Source organism: Nematolebias whitei, chromosome 13 (assembly GCF_014905685.2).
Source record: "Nematolebias whitei isolate Nwh7 chromosome 13, NemWhi1, whole genome shotgun sequence".
In the NCBI taxonomy this organism is placed as follows: domain Eukaryota; kingdom Metazoa; phylum Chordata; class Actinopteri; order Cyprinodontiformes; family Rivulidae; genus Nematolebias; species Nematolebias whitei.
This window is the reverse complement of record NC_056510.1, coordinates 26,406,726-26,415,014: the sequence shown is the minus strand read 5'-3', so window position 1 is coordinate 26,415,014 and position 8,289 is coordinate 26,406,726. Positions and strand designations below refer to the sequence as shown.

The window sequence follows — 8,289 nt, the reverse complement described above, 5'->3', positions numbered from 1 at the left end:
ACATATATATATATATATATACACACATATATATAATTCTTCTCACTCACAGTGGTTTTCACTTCTTCTGTTCAGGTTTGGGGAAAGAAAAATTAGCAAATGCAGCATTTCAACTGAAAAACATTAATCACTTTGATACCTGCCACTCTGCCTTTTCATTAAACTTCTTTTTGATATTCAAAATGTATTTTTCCAGTAAAATCTATACAACTTTAGATTTGCAATTGTGGGAGTTCTACAGGTTTTTATGTTGAAGAGTTAGTTAAAAAATATTGTTTTTCTGATAGCACAAAGATAAAGCTGCTGCAGATGTGTTTATCTGACAGCAGACACTCTAAAACACTTTCAGCACATTGAAATTTAAACAAATTCTGTACCATCTTGAATGTAAAGGAATGCAAATTGCCCGCCACGTGTCATGCAAAACTTTTAAACAAAAATCATTTTATGTTGATAAATGATGAAGTTCTAGATGTTTTGATTCAAACTTAAAATAAAATCTTGTGAGATGCCACACTTAGTGTATGTGCTGTGAATGACTCTCAGCTACTACCACATCAAATTTTAGCATAATATCTGTAAAAGTGACGGAGTTATAGCTATTATTGTGCAAAGATGGATTAGCTGTGGTGGCCATCTTGAATTGGATTAACTCTGATGGTTTGTCAGTTATAGATGTACATCCAGTCTGAAAGATTCATTAAAGTTTACCCAGTAGTTTAAGAGATATTTTGCTAACAGATGGATAGAGTTAAGTCTTATTAATGGCAAAATTTCCAATGAAGTTCTTGTCCGTTAGCACTCATGCAGTAATATGTGTTGTGAAGCTACTACCACAACAAAAATGTTTGTCATTATCTGTAAAATATGTAGAGTTATAGTTATTTTGAGTTTGCAAAGTTCACTCAGTTGCAGTGGCCATCACAAATTGGTTTGACTCCAAACGGGAATCATATTAATGTACTTTCTGAGTTTTCTTAAAAGACGTGGTTTGAGGGGATATTTTTGCTAACAGTCAAACACAGACACAGAAAAATCATGATTGCCTTTTTTACTTTTGGCAACAGACTAACAACTCAGAGAGTCTTTTTTTTTAAATAATTATCGTTTATTTCGTTTAAATGATAAAAACAGATAAATTCATTCAATTAGTTGTGCTGGAGTGGCAGCTCCTTTTGCGTTAAAATACTCACATGGACTTCTTTGGACTTAAAAAATATCCTTAATGAGTCATGCCTCTTAGTTTGTACTAACCAGCCACCATCTAGAGCTCCATCACAGACTGACAGGACTGCACTCTATATAAAGCATCCACTCATCGTGTGAAAATGTTACTTTATTCCATCATATACATGATTACAGAGCAAAAATCTTCAACCTGCTCATAATGTGTTGTCATTATGCTAAACGCAAAAGCTGTTCCTACGGAGGATACCATTTCTCCCACACTTTGACAAACTGCCAGAATATTCACATTTGCATTTTCGAGCACACTCGATGTCTTTTGTTTGCAGCCACTGGAACTAACCGGAAAAAAAAAATCTGCTTTTGTGTCACGCAGGCGTGTTTGGAGATCAATACACTCCACTTTCTGTCATTGCAGAAGGATATTATTTATGTCAATAGATTGTTGTTATTTTCTACAGGTTGTTCTTTTTTAGAGACTAAATGCATATACATTTTAGGCTTTAACACCAGCATGTCAGAGTTTTAGATCACATGCAGTGTCTATTTTCAAAGCATTAAAAAGATTGTGTAGGATTTTATAAAACATGCCAGGATTTTAAATGTATAGCCACCACAGTAAGAAGAACAATGAGTACAAAAGGAGGAGAACAATTGTGGCATTGTTCAAAGACAAATAATGGATAATGGCTGGCATCATGCAAGCTTCTGGCATCTGCACGTAGGTGGACATACAGTAAATCTTTTGCTGCCCTCTGGTGTTCAAGATAAACTATGATTCTGACAGAAAGGAGTTCTTTTTTGTTTGTTTGTTTGTTTGTTTGTCTTTATGACAAAAATAATGTTTTGGTCATTTTTTTATAATCTTCTGGCATTAAGATTTTGTCAGAAGGACAACTTTCTTGCATAGCAAGCAAAAAAAGCAAAGCTATTCTACTGTACCTTGTAGTTTAACCCAGAATAGGATTAGTGGTTAGCAATTGTTGCCTCACAGCAAGAAGGTGCTGGTTCAATTCTCATTTTGGCCTGGGATCTTTCTGTTTTGAAGTCACATGTTCTCCTCATGTTTGCGTAAGTTTCCTCCCACAGTCCAAAACATATTTGTTAGACTGCCTTCAGGTCCAGGCCTCCCTTGCAAAAATATCTGTGATCTCAGTGGGAACTGCCTGTTTAAATAAACTGCAGATTTAGGTTGTTTCACACCTGATAGTCCAGAAGACTCGGTTCAGTTGGGGACCAATATTCATAGCATTTTGTTTACATTTGAGCTGTTGTATATACTTTGTGTATATATATATATACATACACAAAAATAAACTACTACTTACTGCTTGTACTAATATTTCTAGTTCGCTGTTTTTCACTTAACGCGGCTCTTCAGGGTACTGACCCCCCGCGATAAATGAGGGACTACTGTATGCATTTAAATATCTTTTTTTTTAAACAACAAAAATAACACAACATAAACAAGAACACAAAGGGAGTGAAAGTGTTTTTTGTTACAATCGATATATAAACCATCCATTTCTTCCAGCGTAAACTACATCGGTCCTTTTCATCGTTTACGTCTGCAGTTATTCTCTCCATCCTGTATATGTCCATTGTGATGTCCAACCATATGTTCAACGTTGGGCTCTCCAGTGAAAGCCAATTTTTTGTGAGGGCTTTTTTGCACACCACTAATAAAATATTGAACAAATATTTGTCTATCGTTGACCATCTTTCAAGCATGAGTCCAAAAAAACAAAACTTTAGTTTCTAGAGGCAGTTGACTTCCAATAATATCTTGTATTGCCTTATGTATCTCCTTCCAGTAAGTTTTAATTACTTGACAGTCCCAAAAAATATGGTAATGATGTGCACTTATCCCCAGTCAGAAATATTTTTCCGACGTAGCCTTATCCGAGTTACAAGCCGTCATTTCCAACATCATTGAGAAGTTAATAGCTGATAGCACTTGGGTGGGTTTGACCACAGACATTTGGACGTCATGTTAGCCCCGTTAGCATGATTAGTCTTACGGCACAATGGTTAAGACAAAAACGTTGAACTTAAAAAGTCTGTCCTTCATGCACAAGAGCACAGTGGATCCCACACTGCAGCTAGGAACCTGGAACAAGCCTCCACAAGTGAGACAGCATCACAGGTGACTGATGTTAATAAATAGCATTTAACACTTTTCATTTAATATAAGTTAAAGTGCTATGCATGTGGCTGTTACTGAAAATATGTTACCAGGTCTTACACAATTTTTGTATCAAATAAGCTTAAATAAGAGGGCTATGTTCTGACAAAGGAAAGTATATGAAATTTTGGTATCAGTAATCAGCCAAATAAGTTTTAACATATCGGCATATCAGATATCGGCCAAAAATCCAAAATCATGCATCCCTACTAGAAATAAACCAAAGGACGGTGTTGACCACTGTGAGGCAGCTGGGACGCCACACCATGCTGAGCGTGCTGACGTTAACAGACATCACATATTTCTGTCCCTGTAAATGAAAAAAATAAAGCTTACACACTCTTCTCAGATTTTTATGGCTTTATTGTGGTAAATTTGTCAAAATAAGAGTAAAAAATGTTTCAAAAACCATTCAGTGTGTGCAGACACCTGTTCCACCCTTAATTTATACGAGTATAAAGTTTATACAGATAAAAATAGCACAAGATCACATACAAACAGGACTATAAAAATATTATAATGTCATATAAAAAACTACATCTTAGTATAAATGAAGTATAAAGTCACATTTTATGTACAGTTATGGCAAAATAAATGTAGCTAAAAACACTGACAGTAGACCTAAAGATATAAAGCTGATATTTAAGATGTTAAAAATCATTTTTTTACACATAGAGAATCCATCTTGACACAAAAAAAGGCAAATTGTTTTATAACAAATATCTTACAGCGTTTCAAAAGGGGATGAATGTGTACATTTGTATGTGCAGCGTCACAACTGTATGAATGAAAAAAAGGTTGAGACGTCCTCCATGACGCTGCTCTTCAGACATCTCTCCATCTGCGAGTTGGACACAAAGAGTCCATCCAAAAAGCAACGTTTCTGGATGCAGAGTCGAACTGTACGCTCACCCTCAGATCATGAAGGACTGCGTTTGTCTGTAGTGCTTGAGCTGTGGAGAGAAACACATCCAACCATTTCCTTTAATTAGCCAACAGCGCCTGCAAATTGCCAACAGTGTTAAATGTCAAAATCAAATTAATGTGAGCAAAACTAGTCCTGACACAATAACAGCCCACTCACGTTTCGGCTGGGAGGAGGAAGAGGAGGAGGAGGTGGAGGGTTGTAAGGCTTGGAGCTGAAAGGATGACAGTTCATTATGAACACAAAATAAGATAAAAGGTGCAGAAAGCAGAGTAAATGTTCAAATAGTGTCACACTTACCTTTTTGTCTTCTTGCTCTCTATTCAAAAACACAACAGAAAAGACTGGATTAGATTCAGCAGCTGTAATCTCATCAAGTTTACCTCAACATCTGCTGGCAGGACTTCAACAAGTTATTCACTTTGCTCTCGTTTTTTGCTATAGAGATTCTTTTGGGAGCCTAATTGGGAACTAGCTATTGACTCTGAAAATCAAAAATCCAAGATGGGCGCCTGAGCAAAAAAGGAAGATAGTATAAAAAAAAATAGGCCAGTTTCAGTGATACTGAGCTGAAATTTGTTGTGATGGTAGCTGAGGACGTTGCCCATCAAATGCTGCATCTAAATCAAAAATTCAAAGATGGCCGCCAACTGTACTTTTAAAAGCCATTTTTACACATACAGAACTGAAATTTGGTGAGGTTATAGCTGAGAAGGTTCCCTATCACGTACTGAATCCAAATCAAAAATCCAAGATGGACGCCTTAGCTAAAAAGGAAAAAATACTATAACTCAGCCATTTCTAAAGCTATTCAGCAGAAATTTGGTATAGTGGTAGCTGAGAGCGAATCCCAACACATACTGTATTTTTCTCTGTATAAGTCACAGCTTTTTTGCATACAGTAGATTAGCATTCCTGCAACTTATACAGCGGCGCGGCGTATTTATGTTTTTTTCCCCCTTATTTATAACCAATTTTTTGCTGAGATCTGACGATTTCATTCATTCTAACATAGAAAACAATATAATTTTCAGCCACTAGAGGGCCCTCAAACTATATGGCAAGCCAAGTGTCTCCATCCATCCATCCATTTTCTTTACCCGCTTATTCCATTTTGGGTCACGGGGTCGCTGGTGCCCATGTCCAGCAATCACTGTGCGAGGGGCGGGGTACACCCTGGACAGGTTGCAAGTCCATCACAGGGCCACATAGAGACAAACGAGACAAACAACTATTCACTCTCTCACTCACACCTAGGGACAATTTAGAGTTACCAATCAGTCTAACATGCATGCTTTTGGTCTGTGGGAGGAAACCGGAGCACCCGGAGAAAACCCACGCATGCACAGAGAGAACATGCAAACTCCACCCAGAAGGCCCCTGGACCAGGATTTGAACCAAGGACCTGCTCGCTGAGAGGCAGCAGCTCTACCAGTTGCGCCACCGTGCTGCCCGCCAAGTGTCTCATTAATAGATAAAACTGTCTATAAATGACACACTTGGCTTGCCATACAGAGCCACCTTCATCTCGCTCTGGAACTCCTGGAGCAAACATCAAATCAGATGCATTTCAGCGCACCGCCCAGGTGAAATGCATCTGATTTGACCATTAATATGCATTTATTAAGGAAATGTTCAACTGAGACACACCTTTACTATAATTGTGAGCAAACAAATAATTGTTTTTAGGTGGTTATCTTGTTAAATTCTTGTTAAAGTCCTCCTGTGCACACTCCCGCAGCCACCATTTGGCAGCCAATCGATTTTTGGCACAACACTGTCCCACGTTTCCAGGTCATGGTGACGCATAAAAGATGCGACTTATACGGCGAAGCAACTTATTTATGTTTTTCCACTTTATTGGACATATTTGGACTGATATGACTTATATGGCGGTTCAACAAGCAAGTACGATAGTACTGTCAAATCTTTTTTTTTTAATTGGCAGCAGCCTGGCAGTCCCTGTCAAAGTTTCTCCAGGAGCTTTCTAGTATTTCTCTATGTTCACCAAGTGGTGGCCAGATGCGTCTTCCTGTTACTTGTTCTTGATGGTCTTAAGTGAATTAAATGGAGCATTATCACTAAAAATAAGTGCCTGCTGGAAACAGTGATAAGAGAACCAATAAAACTATAAAGCTGAAGGTCGTATCTTCAAAACAATTAATTTAAAAATCCTAAAAAATCCTCTGAATGAAGAAAGAGTTTTATATTGTAAAAGTTGTTTAATGGTCAGTGTTTTTCTGTGCCTTTTATTTAACTTTTTTTGGTGTGAAACTTTAGCCAGAGGGGTTTTAGCTAACACATAAGCTTATGCTTTCTCAAGGGGAGGAGAGGGGGAGAAATAATTAAAAATCTGTTGCTTAAGATAATAATCACCTAATTAAACATGTTTGTAATCCTCAGTGCTAATCTTGTCCTGGAGGTGCAATTAAACAGCTCTTTAAAGTCAGTGGCAGTTCCAGCTCCGTGTTGCTCCCTGAGAAAATGTGTTTTACTGAAGTATTTCTTTGAGGAGTAAGTAGACATGTCTTTTAAAATACTGTTTACTGAGGACTGAAAAACGTCACTGCCTAATGGAAAACCAGTCAAGCTTTGTTAAATCATGATGCTCCAAAATCTTTAATTTCTTAATGCAGTGGTAGAATGATAGCATGTTTGAAATATACATTAAATTGGGTTATATGAAAGTTTGAATGAAGAAAAAAACTGCATAAATCTAAAGTGTTTTAAATACACAATTAATAAATGGCCCAAAAATCTTACTTAACCAGGAATCACAAGTTCAAATTCAAATGTCTTCAAAATGATGTCATTCAAAGAGCTATCTACAACAGGTAATATATTATTTGTTCATAATCTTTCCACAGAACCTCACTTGAAAAGCTCAAAGCTATTCATCTCAGTTTTAAATTTAATTGTGACCATGTTGGGATTTTTTTTTTAGGCATTTGTGTCAGAAAAGATCTCGAGCTATCACAATGTACATCCTTAATTGTACATAACGTTTGTACAGTAATTAAAAATATACATACTTATTAAAAGTCTCATAAAGGTAACCAAAAAAAATTTTGTACCTGCCTGAAAACATGTTTATTGATGCTGTAAAAGTTTTTCAGAATGATTCATGACTACTAATGAGCACCAAAACATGTTCCAGCACAGTCTTCAGTCACCCATCTACATAGGCTCTGCACAGAAGGACCATTTTCTACTAGTATTTATAGAAATACTTGAATTTTGATCTTGTATTAAACAGCTACAGTCAACAGAAAAAAACAGGAGCAGGAGGAAATTGGACATTTGGCTTAGAGGCTATATAAAAAAGTGGATTTCAGACTGAAATCTCATATTTACCACTTTTTTTAATTTAAGGTTTCATTCAAAATGCCTTCATGACTTTGTACAAACGAGTATAAAGGGCAGAGATTTTCTCAGCTCCAACCCCAACATTGGTACCATCTCAGTACTCACTCTTGCAGCAGCCTCGGCGGCGGCAGATACAAACACTGATGCAGCACAAAAGGAAAAGTGCCACAAATCCTGCAGCGCCTGCTATTAACATGGTCATATTCCAAGGATCTGGAAAATAAAATAGTTTCACTGTGTTCAGTTTTTATCAATAGAGAATGATTTACAGGTACAAATGAATGACGTCTTTTTTTTTTTACATGAATACTTACATTCTATAACTTTCAGCTGTTGAGCCACGCAGCTCTTAGGCGCTCCCACACTGTTGGAGGACTCACAGCGGTACATTCCTTCATCCATTTTGGACACACTTTGAAACTTCTGCTCCGAGCAAAAGAAACGTAAAATAGTTTTTAGGACAGCATCAGATATGATTCAATAGATCAGAGCTTTACACACCAGTCAGTTTGTTAGGTACCCTTGTTCAACAGCTAAGCGTGACAGCAGCACACTGCCTTTTGGCATCTAGACATGATGACAGTGTTGCCAGATAAACAATAATTACTGCATTTTTTTTTTTTTTTGG

General features: G+C 37.0%; 1 protein-coding gene across 1 annotated transcript in view; it reads right to left on the bottom strand.

Annotated features, from left to right (window-relative positions):
- Positions 1–4,284: 4,284 nt before the first annotated feature.
- jam2b (junctional adhesion molecule 2b) overlaps positions 4,285–8,289 on the bottom strand; it is a 9,028-nt gene continuing 5,023 nt past the window's right edge. Inside the window, exons 5-9 of the mRNA XM_037686193.1 lie at positions 7,976–8,084; positions 7,767–7,874; positions 4,596–4,614; positions 4,455–4,509; positions 4,285–4,323 (exon numbers count right to left, since the gene is read on the bottom strand). Coding sequence (XP_037542121.1) covers positions 4,285–4,323; positions 4,455–4,509; positions 4,596–4,614; positions 7,767–7,874; positions 7,976–8,084 — 330 coding nt within the window. The remainder of the gene's footprint in view (positions 4,324–4,454; positions 4,510–4,595; positions 4,615–7,766; positions 7,875–7,975; positions 8,085–8,289) is intronic.